Below are 21,982 nucleotides of genomic sequence, written 5' to 3'. Positions count from 1 at the left end.
GGAACTCTCGAGACTACTATGCATGGATTCCAAAAACTTAGAAGAACCGCCATTAGAGCTATCCAAGACATTATTTCTAGGTACGCTCAGCTACATGCTAGATAATTAGAAGGGGGATTTAAGCTTTTAGACTTAATTACTCCCTACCTAATTACGTAATTAAGGTACCTTCTGAAACTGAGCATTTGTCAATAAGAAATATTAATACGCTTTCTTCATGATTACTTCGTGGAAAGTGGTAAGGTGACTGTGTTGAATCTTTAGGTGTGCGGGACATTATGTATAGGTACCTTATCTAACCTAAAGGTAGGTAGGGACCTAGGTTGACTCATTGCCGGTCTCTGACGGGTAATTAACCATGGCAATCTAAGATCGAATTTGTCCCCCCTCGCTCTGCACAACCTGATCAAGCTCAAGCCGAAATGTTGACCTGGCACGCAACAGGCTCCTACCGAAACTACCTACCTAATGGGTTCGTTTGTTTGTTCAAAAACATCCGAAATCATTCGCTCTTTAGTCTCGGCGCGGTGCAGGGGAGACGCACCAGGGCGGTTCTGCAAGACGGCTTCTTCGGCCAGTGCTAGCCGCTGGAGAGGGCGGTTGTGTGTCTTGCCGAGCCGAGCATGACACTGTCTGAGGGGCGAGAAAAGGGCCGGCGGGGCGAGGGCAAGCCGGGCTGCCTCAGAACAACCTTCAGGCTGGTCCGAGCTGCGAGAGAGGTCGGAGAGAGGGCGCGGAGAGGCTCGAGAGAGCCTTAACGACGCTCAGGCAGTTCCAACTCCAGCGAGGCGGAAGGTGGAGGTTTGGGCGGGAGGAGTCCCAAGTCCTCAGGGGCTTCGACTCGCGCCGTTTTTTCCTCCTCGCAGGCGCGCAGTCGCGGTTTGATCCCCTGGACCGCGTGATTCACATGACCTCTAAACTCTTCTTTGACATAATCATATAATTACGCATCGAGGCTTGAGCTGGCCCCCTGAACTAACGGAGCTGATGGTATGCAAGGGATTTCACAGCAGGTAATATGCTCGTACAACATTCTGCGCCTAGTTATCCGTTGCATCCGGATATTACACACCCCTATGGTTCTTGGCCTTAAACAACCTAATTAATCAATGATACGCGCGAGGCACGAAGCGCCATGCACCTATGCTCATAAGTAATTAATTACAGTAACTGAGAACTGAGTGTACCCAAGTTCTCCCGCGTACCGCAAAGTCCGAGACTTTTACCAGGGCACTAATTATCCTACAGAATATTACTTTGGCCCTACGTTTCCCCGCTCTTCACGAGTGGTTGGCGGGCACGACATAGAACGGGTTAAAAAGTCTAGGTCAGGAACACTGGGCAACATAGCCAGGGGCAAAGACTGGTCCGAGTCATCCGGCTCAACCCCATTGGTTGGCGAGCGCGAATACGCAACCCACTAGGACTGTTAAGTAACGCAGTCAAGTTACGTCCGTACTTCGTAGAGTATGGAGGTAGTCTGCCGAGATTTCTCGCGTCAAGTCTTTTCAACAAAGAACACATCCGAGGAGCCGTTTGACCAACAACCCCATAATTAATCAATTGACAAGCCGATATCTACCAGTGTAAATAAAACAAGCTCCACCGGGACCGAGACTGTTTTGTCATTGTCTGCTACATAATAATTACTTATATAATTACACGGGCCGGTCTCTCCCAAAATGCTGGATCGGCGCGGCACGGGACCGGACCCGGACCCGGCCGTGGCCATGGCCGTCGCGGTTGCCGTCCTCGTCGCTCTATACTTGGTCCGCCTCAACCAGCTGTTTCTGAGCACGCCCGACGAGGTCAAGAAGGCGGCGCCGACCAGATAGACGGACAAACTGCTGCGAGACACGTACGCGAGGCTCGAGGCGCACCCCGTGACGACTAAATCCTACGCCGCTCGCATCCCTCCCAAGCTCGAGAGACGATATATCGTCACTGGCGGTTCCGGTGGGTCCCCTTCCCGTGCTCTCTGCCCGATGCCTGCCTAATTACATTGCGAGTCGACGCCAACTATATCATGCCGGGGGTGGGCGCGCCGGCCCGCGGCATCACGGCGGTCAAACGGCGGGCAAACGGCGGGCAAGCTCGGAGTTTTCGTTGAAATAATTAATAATTAGTGCTTTCCCCGCCGCTTCTAACACGTTGAATTCGGATTTTATATCGTACCAGGTCTCGTGGGCGGCTTCATCGTCCTGCAGCTTCTCGAACGGGGCCAACCGCCCGAGAGCATCCGCGTCGTCGACTTTCGGGCGCCCGACCGCGCCGACATGCTCCGGGGCCCGGCGACGCGCGTCGACTTTGTCCGGACCGACATCTCCTCGGCCGAGGCGACGGCGAAGGCCTTCTCGAAGCCGTGGCACCCGTCGGTCGCGCGCCTGCCCCTGACCGTGTTCCACACCGCGGCCGTCATCGTGCCGTCGGACCGGTCCCGGCTCCTCTCGGGCTTCTGCGAGGCCGTCAACGTCCGGGGCACCCGCAACGTGGTGGAGGCGGCGCGGCGGGCGGGCGCCGACGTGCTCGTGTCCACCACGTCGGCCAGCATCAGCATCCGCCCCGTCGAGCTCTGGGTCCCGCCCTGGCGGCTGTGGTCGACCCGGGCCTCCCCGCCCCGGGGCTACTGGCAGGTGCAGGACGAGAGGGACTTCTTCGAGCCCCTGCGCGAGCACGCCGCCTTCTACGCCAACTACCCGGCGTCCAAGGCCGAGGCGGAGCGGACCGTGTGTGCGGCCAACTCGGCGGCCTTGCGGACCGGGTGCATCCGGCCCGCCAACGGCGTCTACGGCAACCCTACCGACAACACCGTCGGCGGCGCCCTGGCATGGACACTCTATCCCACGTACTAATCCCCTCGCCCCTCTCTTCTTCCTCTTCTTTTTTTTTCCTTCGACCGGAATATACGACATATATAATATATGTTCGATTCCTGTGTCACTGACCCAGTCGTCGTCCCTGCGGCAGGTGGACTTCGCACATCGTCCAGAACTTCGTCCACGGCATCAACGTGGCCATCGCGCACCTAGACTTCGAAGCGATCCTCGCCGCGCCCGGGTCCGAGTCGCGCCCGCAGGCCGGGCGGCCCTTCGTCGTCACGGACCCGAACCCGCCCATCCGCTACGGCGACCTGTACCGCCTCCTGCGGACCCTCTCCGTCACCCGGTTCCGCGTGCTGCCCCTCCAGCCGGTGCTCATGATCCTGCTGTCGTACCCCGTCGAGTGGTACACGCTCGCGCTCGCCCGGTGGCCCGCCCTGCGCCGGTTCCTGCCACGACTCCCCGACAACGTGAAGCACCTCCAGCCGGGCATCTTTAGCATCTGCACCCACCTGGTGGCATCCAACGACGCGGCCGGCCGCCCGGTCGCCCAGGGAGGGCTCGGGTACACTGGGGTGCTGACGACGCTCGAGGGCATGACGCAGGAGGTCGTCGAGTGGAACCGGGACCACCGGGACGCCAAGGAGGGGCCGCCCAGGTCGTACAAGACCAGCGTCTCGCTGGCCGACGACATTGCCAGGGCGGCGGCGATGATGGAGTCCGTTACAGGCGGTTGACCTGGACACGGCGAGGGGGTGTAGTGTGTAATTAGGACCTCCTTTGTAGAAGTCGGGGGATTTTTGGGGGGGGGGGGGGGGGGGGGGGGGGGGGGGGGGGGGGGGGCGGGTCGGGTCGAATGACATGATGTAGGTTTAATTATTTGAAAATACTGGGGTATCAAACATTGCTTGTCATGTAGTCTTATTATGTCTCACCCGCAGCAAACGGTAGGCTCGTCGATGGTGGCACCGCCATTCGTCCTCTTGCCCGCGCCGCCATCGCTGCCGGCGATACCACCTCCAATCACGACCGCGCGGGTCATCCAGTCGCACAGGAACTTGCCCAGCAAGGCACCGATCAGGATGCTGATGATGACGTACCCGTTATAGTACATGGCCAGCAGCATGATGATATAGGCGAGCCCAAAGGTGGCCGTGTGGAGCAGCGCCCGCACCAGCTGCTGCAGCGGCGACGCCCGGAACGTCACCACCGTCTGCGGCGCCTCCATCAGCAGCGCCGGCTCGACGACGGCCCTCCCCGTCTGACCCGCGCCAGCGCCCGCGCCCGCGTTCGCACCACCTGCCGTCGCCGGGCCCGCGTCACCACCGGCCCCGGCCGTGATCAGGGCGACGCGGGCGGCAAAGTCACGCTGGATGTGCTCGTCGTACTCGCGGGCCAGCCGGCGCAGGGCTTCGAGCAGCACCACCATCAGCACCACTCCGATGCAGGTCGCCGCGAAGGCGCCCCGGCTGGTGATGTGCCATGACGACGTCAGGAAGCACGCGTCGACCGTGTACCAATTCCACAGCATCTGTTGTTTGTTATTGTCAGTCTCGAGCGTCACGAGGTTTGTGGCTTAGTTACACTAATTACAAGTAACGATCGGGAAGCAATGGTGGTGGTAATTGGGGTTGTCGGGAGGGGGGAGGTCCGGGGTTGGTTGGCTTTGTGGGGTATTAATTATTTAATTGATGAACATGGAATATAAGGTTACAGGCAAGGAAGTAATTATGAAAAGCTGAGATGGTGGGATCCCAAGTAAAAAAAGAAAGGGAAATGGCATAATTACCGAGATCTTGCATGCTGGGCCAGAGCTGCCGCCATGGTTGCCGTGATCCATTTTTAATTGATTCCTTTTCGGACTCGAGAAATCTCCCAAGCAGTTACTTGTTCTCCAACGTCCTATCCCTCGGGAGGAATACTGCCGGCTTGCTCTCTTGGTGCGCGGGAGAAAGAGCAAAGTACCAAAAATCTGGAGGGTAATTAGGCGATATATGCGGATGCCGACACAGGAAACGTGGTATATATTGCGCTGCAGCTGGGATGGTCGGGACGTGTGGTTGGTGTTGGTGAACAGTGTCCTCTTCCCCGCGGGACCTGATTCGAGTTGCTCGTGCGGAGTAATGAGTAGTTCGGGAGCCGTGCAAATATGCCCCTCTAGTTGTGCGGGCTTGTGCCGTCTTTTTAAAGGAAGCAGTTTACAAACCAAAGATTGGATCCTGCGTTCCTCGCTCAGTTGTTTGTTTCAACTCTCGGGCTCTGTTGGCTCGAGCGGCGAACTGCTAAACTTGCGCAACCAAGCCTGGTGAGCACGTTCGGAGAAATCGCCCGAAATGGATTGCGCTAGAGATCCATCACCGCTCTTGTGGCCCGCCGCCAAGGCGGCAGCAAGCACCCGTTGGGCAGTCGCGGGGCACAGCAGTGAACCACAGGCACCAACCACCAACCACATCCAAGCAATCGCCAATTGGGAGCACTACGGCCTGGGCAACTCGGGCTCGGCCCATCGGGTCCACCCTACTGATGCAAAAAAAAACATGCTCAAAGATGCTCAAACTCTTCCAGCAACAACAGGGCAAACATGACGGCGAAGAACTCGTCTTCTCTCCACCGCTCCGTGGCAAGAGTTCGCCACGGACGACTCATTCCCGCAAAGTGGCGTGTTTACCTTCTTTTTTTCCCTCCTCTTCTAGTCAGAAGGTGCTCTGTATACTCCTCTCTGTATGCGCAGTCGGTTAATTAACTACCAACCTGGTTGAATAGGCAGTAAATTCTTCCTCCACAATATTTAGGTAACGTTCGCGTAGTGCTGCAGAAACCTGCTCATCCCAGGGATCGGGGATGCTCCACCATTACCAAACAATCGGCTGAACGCCGTTCGGAGGGCACCTCCCGAAGCTCGGCAAGGGAGCCGCTGGGCCTGAGCCTGAGCTACAATACGTGTCGGTAGGGCGGATATATCGACTTCATAAAGACATGTTCGTCCCCGGGGCCCCCTTCCCCCCCAACTACCATCACTACAACCGTCATCACCACACGGCCCAGGAGCCGGCTGTCATTGTCCTTGGTGTCTCGTTCGATCCGGGGCAACCTGACTCGTTCTGAGTCCCGATGAGCTGCCAGCTCGGCGACCAGAAGTATTCTAAGCAGCAACAGTAGTAGCCTTGGGGCCAATTATACCGTCTTCTTCTCCCAGGCCAGCACCAACTGAACACAACCCGGTCGGAACGAGCCGCCGCAGCCATGGCGCTCACTCCCCGGCACATCCAGAACCTCTCCGCGGCCGAGACCCTCGAGCCGCACTGGGGGTACGCGGACCGGGCGATCCCATGCACCAATGACCCGGGCTCGTGCGCCTACCTGGACGTGGTCTACGCGGCCCACGACCGCGGCATGATCTATACGGGCATCTTTTGGCTGACCATCGGCGGCATCCTGCTGGTCTGGGCCGTCTGCCGCCGCCTCTTCCCGGCTCGCGGGCCCGAGGACGACCTCATCGCCGAGCAGCTCTCGCGCGCCCAAGAAAAAGGGCCGGAACAGCAGCAGCAGCAGCAGCAGCAGCAGCAACCACCATCACTCGAAACGGACCCCGAATCCCAACCGTCGTCGTCACCATCAGCAACAACAACATCATCATCAGCATCAGCATCACACCCGCCAAACCCCTACCCCCAACCCCACCCCCGCCGACCCGCCCTCGCCCGTCTCTGCCGGGCCGTGGCGGCCACCGGGCGGCGGCACCTCCTGCCGACGGCGCCGCTGCGCATCGTCTTCGGCGCGACCACGCGGCTGCAGCTGCTGGTGCTGGCCGTGCTGGCGGGGTACCTGGCGGTGTGGTCGTTCGCGGGGATCGCGTACGCCCGGTGGGTGACGCCGGTGGCCGGGCGGCCGGGCCTGACCAACACGCGCACGTCGCTGGGGCCGTGGGCGGACCGGGTCGGGGTGCTGGCGTACGCGCTGACGCCGCTGTCGGTGCTGCTGGCGTCGCGCGAGTCGCTGCTGGCCCTGCTGACGGGCCTGCCGTACACCTCCTTCCTCTTCCTCCACCGCTGGACCGGCTACGTCGTCCTCGCCCAGTCGGTCCTGCACACGCTCGGCTGGGCCCTGGTCGAGGCCCGCCTGTACCGGCCCCAGCCCGAGGTGTGGAACGCGTGGGTGGCGCAGACGTACGCCGTCTGGGGCGTCGTCGCCCTCGTCCTGCTCGTCCTGCTCTGGGTCCTCTCCTGGCAGGTCGTCGTCCGCCGCGTGACGGGCTACGAGTTCTTCCGCAAGGCGCACTACGTGCTGGCCATGGTCTACATCGGCGCCCTCGTCGGCCACTGGAAGCAGCTGCAGTGCTTCCTGGTGCCCGGGCTGGTCCTGTGGGGGCTGGACCGCGGGGCCCGGCTGGTGCGGACGTGGATGCTGCATTACGGCTACTGGGCCTCCCCCGAGAACGGTGGCCACAGCGGCAGTGGGGCTTGGGGGTTCCGGAGCGTCGAGGCCCGCGCGAAACTGTGGAGGGACGCCGCGCACGGGGACGTCGTCAGGCTCGACTTCGAGCACGCGCAGAAGCCCTGGAGCGTGGGGCAGCACTTCTTCCTCTGCTTCGCCGAGGGCAGCATCTGGCAGAGCCACCCGTTCACGCCGCTGTCGCTCCCCGACGCGGGCGCGGGGGGCAAGGTCAGGCATTCGTACATCTTCCGGGCCAAGGGCGGCGAGACGAAAAAGATTGCCCGCATCCTGGCCGACAAGGCGGCCGCGGGGGGCCCGTCTGCGGCGATGACGACGCCCGTCGTCATGCAGGGCCCGTACGGGGAGGACGTGGTTGGAGGCCTGACGCGGGACGTCAACGTGCTCTGCATCGCCGGCGGCACCGGCATCACCTACGTGCTGCCGGTCCTGCTGCGCCTGGTCAGGGGCAGGCCGGCCCCCGGGCGCAAGATGGAGCTCGTCTGGGCCGTCAAGCGGGCGCTGGATCTCGAATGGGTGCGGCCCGAGATGGAGGAGCTGCGCCGGCTGGGCGCCGCCCACGACCTGCGCATCCGCACCTTTGTCACAGCCGAGCCGCTTTCCGAGCCCTCGTCCTCCTCCTCCTCCTCCTCCTCCTCCTCGAAGGAGGAAAAGGTCAAGATCGCGGACGAGAAAGGCCGGACAGAGTCGGACGACGACGTCGAGTCCGCGCAGCGCGGCCCCTCCGCTGGGAGCGGAACTGGCCACCGATCGGATGTGGCCGCCGTCGTGGACGACTTCGTCGGTGGTGTGGCACACGGCCCGACGCGCGTATTTGGCAGCGGCCCTCCGGGCATGGTGGTGGATATGAGGGCGGCCGTGGCCAAGTGCAACTCGGGAAGGAAGGTCTGGAAGGGGGAGGAACGGTTTGACGTGCGTCTTGTCTGCGATGATCGGTTAGAATGGTAAAAGATACCCTTTTGTGAGGTTGAGTTTTGTCGGAGTTTACACCAGCCCAAACAATTGTTGCTTGGGGGAAAAAAAGCGAAAATGTCTTGATTATATTCATTAAAAGTATCCTAGCACGGTCCCCTGGCCGCTTAGATCACATCCATCTGCGAGAGTCGTCAGAGATCATCCCCCTCGTACGAATCTGCTGCTCGGTTAGTATCTGTTAGCGCGCTTCAGGGCCAACAGAATTTCCGGCCCCTACACTTCTCCTTCTCCTTCCATTCCTTCAGCCACGCCTTTACAAACTTGACCTCCGCCCGCTGCGCATCGGCCACCGGCTTGGGCGGCAGGCCCGGCCGTGTCTCGTTGGGGAACAGCCCGTTCTCGTCCCAGTGGTGCACGCCGTCCTTGATAAGGATGAAAGGCTCGCTGATGGTATTTTTGCGTTCGGGCAGCCCGATGCGGTGGGGCGAGGCGTACCGCCAGGGGTCGCGCTCGCCGTCGACGAAGGCCAGGCGCGGATAGCTGATATTGACGCCGCCAAGCTTGTTGATGCGCTCGACCTGCGATGGGGTCGTGATGTTGAAGGCCTCGCGGCAAACGACCGAGGTGAAGTTGAGGTCGATGAGGCGCGAGATGAGCGGGAGCTGGTTGGCGGGCACGCCCGAGCCGGTCTGCAAGAAGCCCCATCTGCGAACGTGAGTCAGCAAGAGAGAGCTCGGAGCAATGGTAGATCGATAACGGGGGAATAATTGGTCGAGACAACGGAGAGGAGGAGTGGGAAACGCACTCAAAACAGTACTGGTATGGCCACAGGCGCCAGTCCTGCGTCTTGTCGTCTTGCTGGTAGAAGGTGGAGTTGTAGTTGGTGAAGCACTCGTCCTGGCTGTCATTGTGGCAGGTCTGGACCGTCGTGGCGTTGACATAGCCCATGTAATTGAGGAGCTGGATGGTGAGGGTGTCGGCCTCCTCACCGTACCCACCGGCCTTGACGAGCTCGCGGGCCTCTTGCTCGAGGGCGGGGGAGGTCGGGTAGAGCGGCTTGGTGGCGGTCAGGTTGTTGCAGTATTCGCCGAACCCGGTGTCGTTCAGGGCCGGGTCCCAGTTCAGGCCCTGCAGGCCGCCGATGCCCCACGAGATTGCGTTGGCGAAGTCGTCGTTGCGCGTGACGCCGCCGAGACCGAAGCCGGTCTTGAGACGCCTGACGTAGTCGGTATCGGCCTTGTCGAGGAGGATGGTATCCACGATGTGGGTAAGCTTCTGGGTGGCCACTACGCAGTCGTGAGGCGCGTAGATGCGCGCGGCCTCATAGTACTGCCAGTAGTCGTAGATGGCCTCGGGGACGCCCGAGGAGGAGATGGCGCCCCAGTAGACGTCGGGATAGAGCTTCCGCAGAAAAGCCACGAAGGCGCCGGCGTAGGAGCCGCCGTAGGCGATGTAGGGGTTCTTGGCCGACGTCAGGTCCAGGTGCTCCAATCCCTTGAAGACGACGTGCCGGGCAAAGTAGGCCATGTCGGCCAGGGCCTGGTCCGTGGTCAAGAAGCGGAGGTTCTCGGTGCTGAAGTCGGGGGTCGGGATACTCTCGCCGTAATAGCGATGCTCGAGAATGACGCCGAGCCCGTTAGTGGCCCGGGCGAGCTGGGCGACGATGCCCTTCTGGAGGAAAGGGAGGCGGCCGACGCCGTCCGTCTCGCCACTCTGCAGGACGATGATGGGGCCGCCCTTCTTGTAGTGGCTGGCATCGAACCAGTAGCGCAGCGGGAAGGTCTCGGACGAGTGCGGCTCGTAGAGGCTGTCATTGTGGAAATGGTCGACGGGGACCTGGAGGGTGTGCGCCGGGTACAGGTCCTGCAGGTCGCTGCTCCGGGCTTCCAGAGCGGCGCCGTCTCTAGCCTGACGCCGTTCCAGCTGCGTGGTGTCAACAGAAGGATTAATACATATATGAATGGTACAATCAAAGACGGAGATGATCATGTGCACGTGTTTTATTCATTCTGACTGTGCATCGGCACATACCTGTTGCCTAAAGTCCCGGAGCGTCAAGGAGGTCCGAAAAAGCGGCCCATCGAGCCCCGCGACGAGCTGCGCGAGGCACGCCGCGCCCACCGCGATCGTTCCGCGAAGCATGCTGCAGTTGAGGGCAAAAGATCCGGCCGAGCCCCGGGGAGGTAAAAGGCGTCCTAGGATAGAGGGGAGGGAAAGGAAGACTCACCGAAACAGCAAAAAGCGCACCCGAGCTCCTTTTTGAGCACGCGTTTTCGACCCAATTCCCCGGTTCCCATTCCGCGCCGCTGGGGAAGGTGTTGTCTTGTTGCGAAAGTGGAAGGTACACACTTGGGGGGGCGGGGCAGCAGGGCAGCAGGGCAGCAGGGCAAACAGGCCTTTTTCAACTCCTTCCTATTCCAGGACACGCGATCTGCAACGCTCATCGCGAGCGGTTCAACATTTAGCGCTAGCGAGGCGCCAAGTCGGGAGGGCCTGCGGAGCCGGGGCTTGGCAGGGCAGGGGACCCTCGGGCGCTTTGCCATGCTTCTTGGGCCTCCTCCCGCGCGCCGTATTAATAATAATAGCAGTAATTACCAATTCCTCCGTACTCCGTACTTCGCAATACCTCGGCGGTTGATTGGCGCAACTTGCTGCACCGAAATATGTTCAATGGATCCGCTACCTGTTAAATGAAAAACTCCTCCATAAATTAACATCGGACATCCGTAGGTTAGCTGCTCTTGAATGGATACTGTACCTACCTAACCTCCTGCGGTAAGCGTCAGGTCGGCAACCCCCCAATCGACAACTGAACATGGCACAGTAAATATGTCTAAACTAAACCAACCTCCTTGTCCTCATTATGAACATGTGATGGTCTCCAAAATTGCGAAATGCACAAACACATTGTGTTAGATTTTACCAAATGCAGCATCTGCTCCCGATTCATCATTAATCATGTGGCACATCTTACGCTTTTTCTGAAGCGCTCGAGCCCTGAAAATGTCGAGTCGCGATACTCGTGGGTCCGCCACTCCCTTCATAGATCAGGTACGTATTTTTATTGTATGGGACGTAATTACATGATTCCGGTCATATTAATAGGCTTTCCTTGTATTATCGTAGACTTTATTACCAATTATTCTAGCAGTCAATTTCCATCCTACAGGCAATTAATGAACCCCCTCTCCCCTTTCACACCCTGAGGCTTCTTCTTCTTCTTCTTCTTCCTCCTCCTCTTCCCGCTCACTTCTCGCACCTGACCTCGACGGCAAATTCGTGAGTCGAGTAGGCGTCGTCGGGCAGGTCGTTCAGCTCGGCGCAGCGGGCGACCAGCTCGATGGCGGCGCAGCCTTCGAGGCCCGCAGGGTCTCCACGATGATGATAGTCGTAGGCGTACTGGAGCGTGGTGAAGGTCTCGTTGTAGTAGGGCACGACGGCGTTGCAGGCGAGCCAGGAGCCCCGTCCGGCGTCCTCGGCGTTGACGAGCCGCCCGCGCGCGTCGACGTAGTGGCTCGTGCCCTGGCCGACGCTGATGTCGACGATGCGACGGGGCTCCCCGCGCGGCTGCACCTGCATGCTGAAGGGGAAGGGTGGGGTGCCGCCGTCGGTGAGCAGGGTGCTCTTGCCGCCGCCGCCGCCGCCGCGCGCTGCGGTGCCGTTCTGGTAGAAGACGCGCTCGGACCCGGCGTCGGCGTCGGCGAAGACGGCCGCGTTGAACCCGGCCCCCGTGTGCGCCGTCGTCAGCAGCAGACCCTCGACCGACGGGCTCAGATCGCTACCCGGCTCGGCGACGTGCGCGACCAGGTTGAAGCCCTTGGACTTTGACAGGGCGGTCACTGTCGTCGCCGCGAGGGCAAGCGTGGGGATGGCGATTCGCACCATATCGTGTCCGAGGGGGGTGTTTCTCTCGTGCGCTACGCGTAGGGGTTGTGTGGTTAATTACTTGATTGATGCGGGTAATCAGCGTTCAGATAAACCAAACTGGTTGGTGGTGTAATTAAGTATTAACAAGTCCAAGGAAAGCCAACGTTGTCTGTAGTGTAGTGAGAGATGGCTGCCGCCGGTTCATGTCATGGTCTCGGGTGGGCTTGCAACGACTTAAGAGTTATTATTTATGTCGGATTCCGTGGCCCACGTTCGTGTACATACATAATTACATACACAGGCTAGTGCGAGTAGATCATGCTTCTTCTGGAAGCCATCGTGAACATCACTCGTGGTCGGATTCCCATCGTCCGAATTCCCGCCTCCTAGCCCATATATGGCATTGTGGCTTGGTTGGGAATAACCCGGCGTAGACGAGCCACGTTGCCGGAAGGGGGGGCGGTTCCTTGCACAAGCTCGTATTTCAACGTCCCACTGTGCTTACTCATTAAGTATTCCGTACATAGCAGGTGATGTGGATGCTGCCACTTGCCATATATGGCAACATTGTCAAGTAAAGGAATTTGTCCACAAACGGCTGGCGCATTACTTCACCGACTCTCACCAGCTTCGAGACATGCTCATACTCAAGTATTATAGATGCTCTAATTAGCTAGGGTTGGGTATACGTGACTCATTCATGCCATAGGGGCTCATTTTCTTGACCTTGTGTGGTAATTCTCAGCAATGGACAAGCATATGGGAAGAATCGCCCTGATGCTTTGCTGCTTGCCTCGGGTTTGCTCGGAAATCGAAGGCTGGAGATGACCCTTCCTCTGATATTCCCGGGCTGCGGGTCGCTCCAACATGGCTGCCGACATTATTCAACAATAACCTCAGAGATAATTAGGTCAATATATTAGCTGCCTGTACATCTCTTTTTGTTGTGCCAGTTCCATGTTGGCAACTGAATCATGATTGAGAAACAGAGTCGCACATAGAGGTAGATACCTTACGAGGTAATCGATTTTGCATACTACATGCTCCCCTGTTGATCCCCTCTACTGCTCCATTAATAGCCTCGGATGACTTGGGTAAGGGTCTGTTCCCCTAACCTTCAATTAACGGCTTCCTCCCGGTCTTCAGGGGAGGGTTCAGAGCTGAAGGCAGTCTTTTGTCGGCTGATTATGTCGCACCTTTTCTCTTCCCTGTTCGTTTGATCTCGGTGAAGTTTCTCCACGTTTGCATCCTGATCTTGGCCGAGAGCTCTCGTCTCTCCCCTTTCTCTTCTCGGAGGCTAGGATCAACGTATAGTTCAACTGGTTTGATTGCTCAATGAAGGAATCTCTTTTAGTTGGAAAGAGCTATAATTAATTACTGAGCTAGTAGCAAGATCAGACCGTGCCGTGCTAACCGACAAGGTAGACTCTTTCCTAGAGCTGCGTGGATTGCGTCCAAAGCTACTACGGTAATTATTTACTACAAGCGCAATGTAAACCTCCCAAGTCAGCACCCGGGAAGGCCTCGCTCTCCAACCCTCGCCAATTCTTGGCACTTCGTCACATTATCTACCAAGGTTGTCTAATCGAGTAACCGACCCTTTGTTTGAGAACACAGTAACTGTTGGGAGAAACCGGACACATCCCAAACAAAGCAATCGGCCTTGGTTGCCAATGGTATAATTAGGACTTTATCTTTCTTTGTTAGTAATGTTCTAATAGTGTCCTAACTTGCGTAACAACATGATGCACCGCACCCAGGAACTATCTCCAGTAATTAACACACCTGGCATGTTCTCATCGCACACAATCCTCGGGTCTTCCTCGGGGGTGACTAAGAAATGTGAACAGCAGATAATTATAGGATGGGGTCGAGTGTACTCGAGCTTTAATGAGGTGACTCGATATTTAAACCACCGGATCACGCTTCATTTCTCTCGAGTCAAGAAACAGCCAGACTTGTCGCTTAATTACCGCGACACGCTGCTGTCGGAACTCGAAGCGCCGGTAATAAGCACCAGCCTACCAAGCCGTGTCTGTAAGGGAGCAGTTGTAATAATCATTACAAACTACCGCTTGTCTAGACGACCAAGTGAGATATTAGTTGGCTAGCTGTGACAGAAGCCAACATGGCGTCGGCGAGGACCGATGGCGCGGAGACGGTAAGTGTTCGCGTGCAGGAAGCGATGAATACCAGCATCCTGGGGCCGCTCGCTGACGAAGAAGGGGGAGGGCGGTACGGGTACATGTTCACGTTTGAGGGGCGGCGGCTGCTGTTTGTGCGCAACCTCGGGGCCGGGGTGGAATCGGTGGCGCAGCTGGTCCGGGACGCCGAGTCGGGCGAGGCCCTGGTGCGCAAGGTCAACGCCCGGCGGCTGGTCCACCACGCCGATGCCAACCGGACCGGGGCGCTCAAGAAGCCGACCGAGATCCGGGTGCTCGACGCCCTCAGGCGCATCTCCATCGCCAACAACGCTCCTCTCCCTCCTTCCCCTCTTCAGCACCACTGGATCGTCGACTGCTACGGGCACGAATACATCGAGTCCAGCGGCGGCAATGCAGCGGGGAGGGAGTGGGCCATGTACCACTCGGTCTCGTACTGGAAGTTGTGCAACGGGCAGTCGGTGGGGGCGCGTTGGGTGACGCAGGGCGCGCTGCCGCCGACGGCCATCGTAGGCCGCATGGCGCGGCAGGTCCTGAGCACCCTCCAGTTCCTCTACACGGCCGGGCCGAGGCCGCTCTACCACCGCGACGCCCACCTGGGCAACGTCTGGATCCACTGGCCCTCCGCCTCCTCGGCCAACCCCGCCAACCAGGACGACGACAAAGGTGACGATGCTGTCGCCCTGCCGCTGCCCGACTTCTACCTGGGCGACTTTGGCGAGGCCGCTTTCGACGATGGCCTGTCCGCCGCCGAGAACCCGCGCAACAACCCCCCGGGGGACGTCGACGTGCCGGTCGCGGACCTGTCCAAGTTCAGTAAGGGCCTCGGCGCGCTTCTCGCCCTGGCCAAGCTGCGGCGGCGGGGTGGGGAGGAGGACGAGTGGCCCGGATACCGAGCGCTGGAGGGACTGGGCGGGGCGGTGACCGAGGAGGTCGAGCGGTGGAGCCAAGGAGCCGTAGTCGCCGCCGCCGCCGCCGCTGCCGCCAGGAATCAGGCACTGCCACGGCCGCCGGACTTGGCGGGCCTGATCCAGCGGGCGGGCGCAATCGAGAACGAGTTCGGCCGTGGGGGCACGTCAGACGAGACCCGGTCAGCGGCGTACGCCTGGTACGTGGCTGAGGAGTGCCGGAGGGCCGCCGCGCTCGAGCGGGAGGGCCCGCTGGTTGTGTCCGGGAGCCGGAGGGAGGCGCTGAAACCGAGCAGATGGAGGAAGAGGGGGCCGAGGATGAGGTGTACGATACAGGGGGGGGGAGATGACGAAGCGGAGGAGGAGATGCGGCAGCCGGAGGAGGCGGAGGAGATGGAGGAGGTCCTGATGCGGATCCACGGTCCCTGGAGGCTGGTAAAGGCCGTCGGAGGGGACTGGGTCCCCGTTGAGGACCAGTGGATGACGCACCACCGGCCGAACGGGGGCAGCGCCGCCGGCATTGCCGACCACGAGCTGTCAGAGACAGTCCGGCCACCCAACCCGCTGAGCCCAATGGTGCTCCAGCGCGAGGGCGAGTCACCCGCCCGGGAGCTACCGCTCCTCTCCTTCTCGTTTGCTCCGGGGGAGGAGGTCTGCGGCCGGGACTTGCGGCCCCCGACCAAGAAGTCTCCTCCTGAAGATGAGGGAGGGATGAAAGCAGAAGAAGGCGTGGTAATTGTGAACAAGTCCTCTCCGGAGCCTGTGCCCCTCGTTCAGGGTAGGGTTAATCGATGGCTCGCCGCCGTGTACGGTCGGGCGTGGTACGACCGTCGACGGCGGCTCGGACAAGACGAGGAGGCCTTGTTGAAAGCCGACCCGAGGGTCATGGAGACGAAGAAGAGGGTGCAGAGGGCAATCGCCGGCGTCAAAGAGGCGTGTTTTGATTTCGACGATCCCTTCGACTTTCAGCTTTTGTAATAATTGAGAATAGCACAACACCGTAATTAGGTATTTAATGCTCCGTACAGAATACAGCACCAGCAGCCCGGAAATGGAAAAGAAATCAGATGACATAAGACCGAAAAATATTTTTCAAGCATTGACATGAAGTGAAGAACAAAAAACACTATTATTCAACACCATGGTCAATGTACCTAGGTGAATGATTATTACCAGGCTGTGTGGCCGCCGTCGATGACGAGATTGCTGCCGGTCATGAAGCTGCTGGCGTTGCTGAGGAGAAACAGGACGGCGCCCTTGAACTCGGTGGTCTCGGCGAGGCGGCCCATCGATGATATTCTCGGCCTCCCAGGTCTCGCGCACGCCGGGGACCTCCTCAAAGTTCTTGCGCACCATCGGGGTCAGGATGTGGCCCGGGCTGATGCAGTTGACGCGGATGCCGCCGCTGCCGTCCTCGCGGACGGGGCTCCACTCCATGGCGAGGTTGCGGGCGAGCTGGATGACGGCGGCCTTGCTCGAGTTGCAGACGGGCGAGAGCAGGCCTTAAAATAATAAGACCAAAATTTGAACGCACCTTTGCCGCCCGCTTCGACCAGCACTTCGGGCATGGCCAGCCTCAGCCCTTGGGCAGCCCCCGTGACGACAAAGACCTTGCCTGTCACGTTGAAATCACCGAATCGTTTCCTGCCGATATTCTCCTCGATGGCCGGCTTGTTGACCCGGTTGGAGTGCGACCGAGGGTCCAGGTTCGTCGGCCAGTCGATCGCCCAGTCCTTATTCGACGTATGAATGCTTCTTACGCTGCTTGCTGCATTAAGAAGTGCAGGACGCAGTGTCTGGGGGTGGAAGCGGTGGTGATGGTGGTGGGCAAATGGCGGCGGTGATGTTGCTGGGTCGCTGCTGAACTGCTGTTGGTTTTTGTGGGAGTCCCCGGGTGCCGAAGCGCTGGCGGGCGGCCTGTCGCAGGGCTCTTGTCGCGGTGTTCATCTTGGATATTTTTTCTTTCTTTTTCTTCTAAGCGTTGTTGTTGTTGTTGTCATGATTTTCCTTGGTTGTCTTGCTTCGTCTTCCTGATGGTCTGCGTGCGAGAGGAGGGAGAACAACAGATGAAGAGAGGTGAGATTGGTGCGGTATCTGTGTAAGCGTGCGTGTTTCTGTGCCTTCCAGGTGTATGATAGGAAGAAACTGTCTGTATGGGAAAGACCAAAACAAAGGGCACTTCCTTCCTCTTAAAATCGCATCGCAGGTTTGTGACTTCCTTGATCTTACGTCTTGAAGTCAGCGACCCGGCCATCTCAGGCGTAATCGCCCAGCTAATTGCGGCTGCAGTCGCAGGCGGCGTCCCCGTTGTGGGACCCGGCCCGTCTTCGGGATTCCAGATGCGAATGTGTTGTGCGCTTCGCCGCACGGAGGAACTTGTCTTGGGAAGATGCAGAAACTTGACAATCACCTTGGAAAAGAACCGGTGCCAAACATCGCAGCAACTTTTTGATTCGTTTCTTCGTTATTTTATTTTTGCCTTTCCTCTTCCCTTTTTTTTTTCGCTTCTTTCTTACTTGTCCTGGGCTTCGCATCCTTATCTCTGACAGCGAGCCGCGGGGTCGCATTCCGGGCCCGATGCGGATGCCGATCTTGGCCCACTTCCGGCGCGGTGCCCGGCTCCATGGCGTATAAGACGAGGACCAGACAACTTTAAGCTCAGGAAGATGGAACACATCAGACAGTTGCGTTGCAGACGACATGCAAGAGGGGCTCGCATTGACCTGTCGATCGATCAATCGATCAGAATCACGCCAGCGCAGTACTCAGGAGGAGTTTTCCTTTTTGAGTCTGCTGTCAAGGAGAGAGAATGATTAATTAATGTCCGAAAGCAGCAAACCGTAATCGGAATCATTTACATACACTCTAGGTATCGATTTTCCCCCGCTCATTACTGGAAAATATGCATACAGTGGAGAAGGCAACGTACCGCGTGCACTAATTTATAATTACCGCTTCAAATACGTCTTCGATGCGTACCTATAGATTCAAGTTCCTCGGTCCGCTCCGGCGACTCTCATCCTTCTCTCCCCCCAACTTGCCATCGCCGACCGACTACACAGCGACAGCGTTCCAGTTCTGCACATTGTTCTCGCACTCGTTGGAGATGTTCTTGCCGCCCTCGGCCGTGGCGATCGTCTTGCCGTCCCTCGACACCGTGACGACGACCTCGCCCGTGTTGCCGCCGAACGGCACGCTGCCCGTGTACACGCCCGGCGTCCCCGGCCCGGCGGCGGGCACGGTGCCGAATCGCCCGGGCAGCTTCTTGCCGCCGATGGACACCTCGACCGCGACGCCGTCGTCCGAGTCGAGCAGGGCCGCGTAGAAGACGCTGTCCTCGACCAGCTCCTCCGGCGGCAGCTCGGCCTGGCCCTGCGCCTTGTTGTTGCCCGTCGTGCCGCCGGCGGGGCAGGCCAGCGCCGGTGCCGTGCGGTAGTAGGCCATAACCCCTTCCTCGCCGACCCGGTCGGGCACCTTGCCCGTCTTGTAGACGTCGATGTAGAAGGGCAGGAACCGGCGCCAGCCGTCGTGGGTCATGCCGCGGGCGTAATTAAGGGGCGCGTCGGCGCTCTCAAACAGGCCCAGCTCCTTGTCGCGCACGGGGCCGATGTAGTGTGACTCGCCAAAGTCGTTCCACGTCAGGATCTCGACGAAATCTGGCCGCACCTCCGCCACCTGCCGCCACCGCGTGTCCCACAGCCCGTCACCGCGCCACAGCCAGTTCTTACCCCCAAACCCGGGCAGGTTGGTGTAGAACCAGGGCCCCACCGGCATCATGTACGCCTTGTCGTCGCCGAGCGCCGCCCGGAATCCATCGTCGCCCTCGGTCGTCATGTTGGCCGCCCCGTCGGGCCAAGCATCGAAGCTGAACAGCCCGTCCGCCACGCCCCCCGCCGCCGCGACCGCCTCCTTTGCCGGAATGGAGGACCAATCGGGCACGAAGAAGACGTCGACGGCCGCCTTGATGTCCCGCCAGTCGTCCGCGTTCGAGGGGCCCTCGAAAGTGGACACGAGCGGGCGCCGGCCGTCCGGCTTGAAGTAGGACTCGCTCGCGCCGTACTTTTTCACCAGCTCCGTCACGCGCTCGGCCGGCCACGGGCCCTGCGCCAGGTAGTCGAACGAGAAGAAGAGCGAGAAGCCGTCGCGCTCGCCGGCCGCCTCGAACGCCAGCTCCAGCGACGCCTCGTTGGACGGATCCTCGGCCGCAATGTTGAGCGCGAACCCGTCGATCTTGGCCTCCTGTGCCAGCCGCATGTCCTCCTCCCAGTCGGCCAGCGTGAACTCGGCCACGTTTCCCACCTGACTGCCCGTGTCAGCGATATTGTACAGCGGGAATGATATTAGTTGTGTGTGTGTGACTCTTTAACGCACAATTACGTGGGAAAAGACCTCCCTGGCCGCCCGGATCTGCGGGAATGCCAAAGAGGCAGCCATCACGGCCGCAATCAAAACCTTCATGAAGTGGAATTAACGACGACGAGAATGCGTATTATAAGTGAATGTGGATAATGAAAAAAAGCAGAGGCGGGACAACAAAAGATGGAAGCGAAATGAGAGAATAGAGAATAGAAAAGCAATAACGAGGAATAAAATGATGAAATATTATGAGAAGAGAAGGCCAGAGAGGCGAATTCCTGTCGCCCCAGAACAGCGCGGTTGTGTGAACAAGCGAGTGTCTGTAATTAGTGCACCACTTAGCACCTCAATAATGCACACCAATTTTTTTTTAACATTCCAAAGCAATTCATTGTCCAGGCACGTAGTATTAGTGTTCGGGGCATTACAGTGCCAGAGAAAGGAGCGGCCCAAACGGGGGCCCAGAGAACAAAAGTTCCTTTGTGCTTCTCCCCCGAATCCAACGATGATCGCCAACCAAGTTTGAGCCTGTAGCTCTCTAACTCGAAGCTACGTAGATCTGTCTGAACTAGGAATTGGTGGATCGGCCGCATCTGGTGGCCTCCCTTCCAATGAAGCAACAGCGAAGAGAAGGATATGGTAACAGGGGCGGCTAATGAAACCCAGCCACCTCAATCCGGGGAGAGTTACGGCACGGCCATGTACCATCATCACTATTGTAACTAAGTACATGCTTCCTTCGCACACTCAGATGATTTTCGCACTGTTACTTCCAATATGCAGCACGACTATGTTAAAAAAGGTATTTATGTTTTTTAAATCTATTTTCTAATTAAATCCAGGTAACGAAAGAGTTATTATTCATTAAAGTTTGTTGGCAGAACAGTCATTTGATTGATTCCCAGATTCGCTAGCTAAATACCTAATTACCTATATTTGGGCCGTCACAAGTAATTAAGCTTAATAGTTACCACGAGAGCGAGAGAGAAAGAGATCTACCGGCGAGTTAATTAAGTTACAAGCCAAGCACATTGAGAGGCGCTCCGTCAGCAGCTCAACAACTGGCCCTTGTTTGGGCCGTCTTGACATCTCAAGTTACACAAGTTTAATCCCCACGCCATCATACTCGAGTGAGACACACATCAAGGCCAGCAGTTTTTCGATTCCACAGCGTGCTCTATCTATCAAATGCATTGACGTTTAGTTAATTATCCAGCTTGATGTAATTAAGGGGGAAGCAAAAAAGTGACTACCCTTCCCCCCCCCCCCTTCTTCTCCTTTTTCTCTCTCTCTCATTCTTATCACTCGTCCCCCTGCTGCGCCCGCTCCTGGGTCGTGTACACCCCCGTCGGCACGGCGTGGTATCCCAGCTTGCCCACCTTCAGCGCCAGCTCGCTCCTCCACTCCTCCCCCCTGGCGACCTTGTCGACGGCCCTCTGGAATGTGTACACGGGCCGCCAGCCCAGCTCCCGGACCGCCCGGCCGGAATCGTACACGCGATCGACCCGCGTCAGGAACCGCCATCCCTTCTTCGCAAACACGTCACGCACCCCGGGAACGGCCCTCTCGAATACAGCCGCGGGGTCCCGGTCGAGCCCCCTCAGCACCTCCTCTCGTTCTTCTTTCTTCGCACCCTCATCCCCCTCCCCCTTGTCATCCCCCCCTCCAACAGCAGAAGTGGCAGCAGCAGCAGTAGCGGCGGCAAACGGCGTCGGCGCGCTGATGATATAGCGCCCCCAGAGGATCTCGCGGGCGGCGGCGCGCTCCATGGCGCAGACGCAGGCCGTGACCACGTCGGCAATGTCGACGCGGCGGCAGGCGAGCTCCAGCACCTTGAGGTTGTCGCCGTCCGCCACCTCGCCGCGCCGCGCCTCGTCGTCGTCCTCCTCGGGAAAGAAGCGGCTGGTGCGTAGCACTATGACGGGCAAGCCGCCGCCGTCGCCGCCGCTCCTCCGTTGCGCCGCCAGCTGGCACACGTCCTCGGCCGCCGCCTTGGTGACGCCGTAGATGTTCTTGGGCACCGGGCAGACCGTCTCGTCGATCCAGGCGGCCGGCTGCCCCGGCGGTGGGGCGAGGGCGGAGCCGGAGGCGGAGGTGGTCGAGACAAAGACGAAGGAGCGGGCGCCGGCCGCCGCGGCCGCCTCCAGGAGCGCGACGGTGCCGGCGATGTTGGTCTGGACAAAGTCGTTCTGCGAGTGCGTCTGGACGTGCGGCTTGTGGAGCGTCGCCGCGTGGATGACGTGGGCGGGCTTGTGGGTGCCAAACACGGACGCCAGGAAGGCCGTGTCGGTGATGGAGCCCCGGAGCGTTGTCGTCGGGCTGCGGTTGATGTCGATGCCGATCGGCGTGTAGCCGAGCTCCGGCAGGGCGAGCATGAGGGCCTTGCCCAGGTGGCCGGCCGAACCGGTGACGAGGACGGCGGATTTTTCGGACATTGTCGTGGTTGAGGTAATAGTATTTCGGGTGAAGCGAGTGCTGTGTTGTAGTTCGGTGGACCTCGTCG

General features: G+C 59.0%; 9 protein-coding genes across 9 annotated transcripts; 3 read left to right on the top strand and 6 right to left on the bottom strand.

Annotated features, from left to right (window-relative positions):
* Positions 1 to 1,682: 1,682 nt before the first annotated feature.
* On the top strand, positions 1,683 to 3,556 carry P884DRAFT_279260 (uncharacterized protein; the record flags this gene model as incomplete). The annotated part of the gene is made up of 4 exons (XM_069443284.1): positions 1,683 to 1,769; positions 1,836 to 1,956; positions 2,179 to 2,845; positions 2,950 to 3,556. 4 exons carry the CDS (start codon positions 1,683 to 1,685, stop codon positions 3,554 to 3,556), a joined length of 1,482 nt encoding a protein of 493 aa, XP_069295648.1.
* A 120-nt stretch (positions 3,557 to 3,676) lies between these two features.
* P884DRAFT_55692 (Ctr copper transporter) lies at positions 3,677 to 4,644 on the bottom strand. Its single transcript, XM_069445960.1, has 2 exons — positions 4,609 to 4,644; positions 3,677 to 4,483 (listed from the first exon to the last, which is right to left on the bottom strand). Exon 2 carries the CDS (start codon positions 4,348 to 4,350, stop codon positions 3,751 to 3,753), a length of 600 nt encoding a protein of 199 aa, XP_069295647.1. The 5' UTR covers positions 4,351 to 4,483; positions 4,609 to 4,644; the 3' UTR covers positions 3,677 to 3,750.
* A 1,418-nt stretch (positions 4,645 to 6,062) lies between these two features.
* Positions 6,063 to 8,219, top strand: P884DRAFT_271442 (ferric reductase like transmembrane component-domain-containing protein; the record flags this gene model as incomplete). The annotated part of the gene is made up of 1 exon (XM_069442439.1): positions 6,063 to 8,219. One exon carries the CDS (start codon positions 6,063 to 6,065, stop codon positions 8,217 to 8,219), a length of 2,157 nt encoding a protein of 718 aa, XP_069295646.1.
* Positions 8,220 to 8,316: 97 nt separating this feature from the next.
* Positions 8,317 to 10,533, bottom strand: P884DRAFT_286518 (serine carboxypeptidase S28-domain-containing protein). The gene is made up of 3 exons (XM_069443837.1): positions 10,218 to 10,533; positions 8,992 to 10,109; positions 8,317 to 8,891 (listed from the first exon to the last, which is right to left on the bottom strand). Exons 1-3 carry the CDS (start codon positions 10,326 to 10,328, stop codon positions 8,435 to 8,437), a joined length of 1,686 nt encoding a protein of 561 aa, XP_069295645.1. The 5' UTR covers positions 10,329 to 10,533; the 3' UTR covers positions 8,317 to 8,434.
* A 672-nt stretch (positions 10,534 to 11,205) lies between these two features.
* P884DRAFT_228008 (uncharacterized protein) lies at positions 11,206 to 12,280 on the bottom strand. Its single transcript, XM_069439702.1, has one exon. The coding sequence runs from the start codon at positions 12,069 to 12,071 to the stop codon at positions 11,433 to 11,435; it is 639 nt and encodes a 212-aa protein (XP_069295644.1). The 5' UTR covers positions 12,072 to 12,280; the 3' UTR covers positions 11,206 to 11,432.
* A 2,018-nt stretch (positions 12,281 to 14,298) lies between these two features.
* Positions 14,299 to 14,952, top strand: P884DRAFT_205729 (uncharacterized protein; the record flags this gene model as incomplete). The annotated part of the gene is made up of 1 exon (XM_069438669.1): positions 14,299 to 14,952. A coding segment is annotated over one exon (654 nt), but the record flags the coding sequence as incomplete, so codon positions are not given.
* A 1,340-nt stretch (positions 14,953 to 16,292) lies between these two features.
* On the bottom strand, positions 16,293 to 17,748 carry P884DRAFT_301537 (uncharacterized protein; the record flags this gene model as incomplete). The annotated part of the gene is made up of 4 exons (XM_069444865.1): positions 16,293 to 16,394; positions 16,447 to 16,625; positions 16,658 to 17,053; positions 17,640 to 17,748. 4 exons carry the CDS (start codon positions 17,746 to 17,748, stop codon positions 16,293 to 16,295), a joined length of 786 nt encoding a protein of 261 aa, XP_069295642.1.
* Positions 17,749 to 18,177: 429 nt separating this feature from the next.
* P884DRAFT_205810 (glycoside hydrolase family 71 protein) lies at positions 18,178 to 19,557 on the bottom strand (the record flags this gene model as incomplete). The annotated part of the gene is made up of 2 exons (XM_069438676.1): positions 18,178 to 19,422; positions 19,495 to 19,557. 2 exons carry the CDS (start codon positions 19,555 to 19,557, stop codon positions 18,178 to 18,180), a joined length of 1,308 nt encoding a protein of 435 aa, XP_069295641.1.
* A 1,223-nt stretch (positions 19,558 to 20,780) lies between these two features.
* Positions 20,781 to 21,914, bottom strand: P884DRAFT_205664 (uncharacterized protein; the record flags this gene model as incomplete). Its single annotated transcript, XM_069438668.1, has 2 exons — positions 20,781 to 21,089; positions 21,150 to 21,914. 2 exons carry the CDS (start codon positions 21,912 to 21,914, stop codon positions 20,781 to 20,783), a joined length of 1,074 nt encoding a protein of 357 aa, XP_069295640.1.
* Positions 21,915 to 21,982: the final 68 nt, after the last annotated feature.

Source organism: Thermothelomyces heterothallicus (genome assembly GCF_042370625.1).
Source record: "Thermothelomyces heterothallicus CBS 202.75 unplaced genomic scaffold P884_scaffold_20, whole genome shotgun sequence".
Taxonomy (NCBI): domain Eukaryota; kingdom Fungi; phylum Ascomycota; class Sordariomycetes; order Sordariales; family Chaetomiaceae; genus Thermothelomyces; species Thermothelomyces heterothallicus.
Note: the sequence above shows the minus strand (reverse complement) of the source record. Positions and strands in the feature narration are given on the sequence as shown.

Bases quoted from the DNA above. Each gene is read 5' to 3' on its own strand.
- P884DRAFT_55692 (XM_069445960.1), bottom strand. From the start codon at position 4,350: ATGCTGTGGAATTGGTACACGGTCGACGCGTGCTTCCTGACGTCGTCA.
- P884DRAFT_286518 (XM_069443837.1), bottom strand. From the start codon at position 10,328: ATGCTTCGCGGAACGATCGCGGTGGGCGCGGCGTGCCTCGCGCAGCTC. The intron at 10,110-10,217 runs GTATGTGCCGAT...GACACCACGCAG, and splicing joins TCCGGGACTTTAGGCAACAG to CTGGAACGGCGTCAGGCTAG. The intron at 8,892-8,991 runs GTGCGTTTCCCA...TCACGTTCGCAG, and splicing joins CCATACCAGTACTGTTTTGA to ATGGGGCTTCTTGCAGACCG.
- P884DRAFT_228008 (XM_069439702.1), bottom strand. From the start codon at position 12,071: ATGGTGCGAATCGCCATCCCCACGCTTGCCCTCGCGGCGACGACAGTG.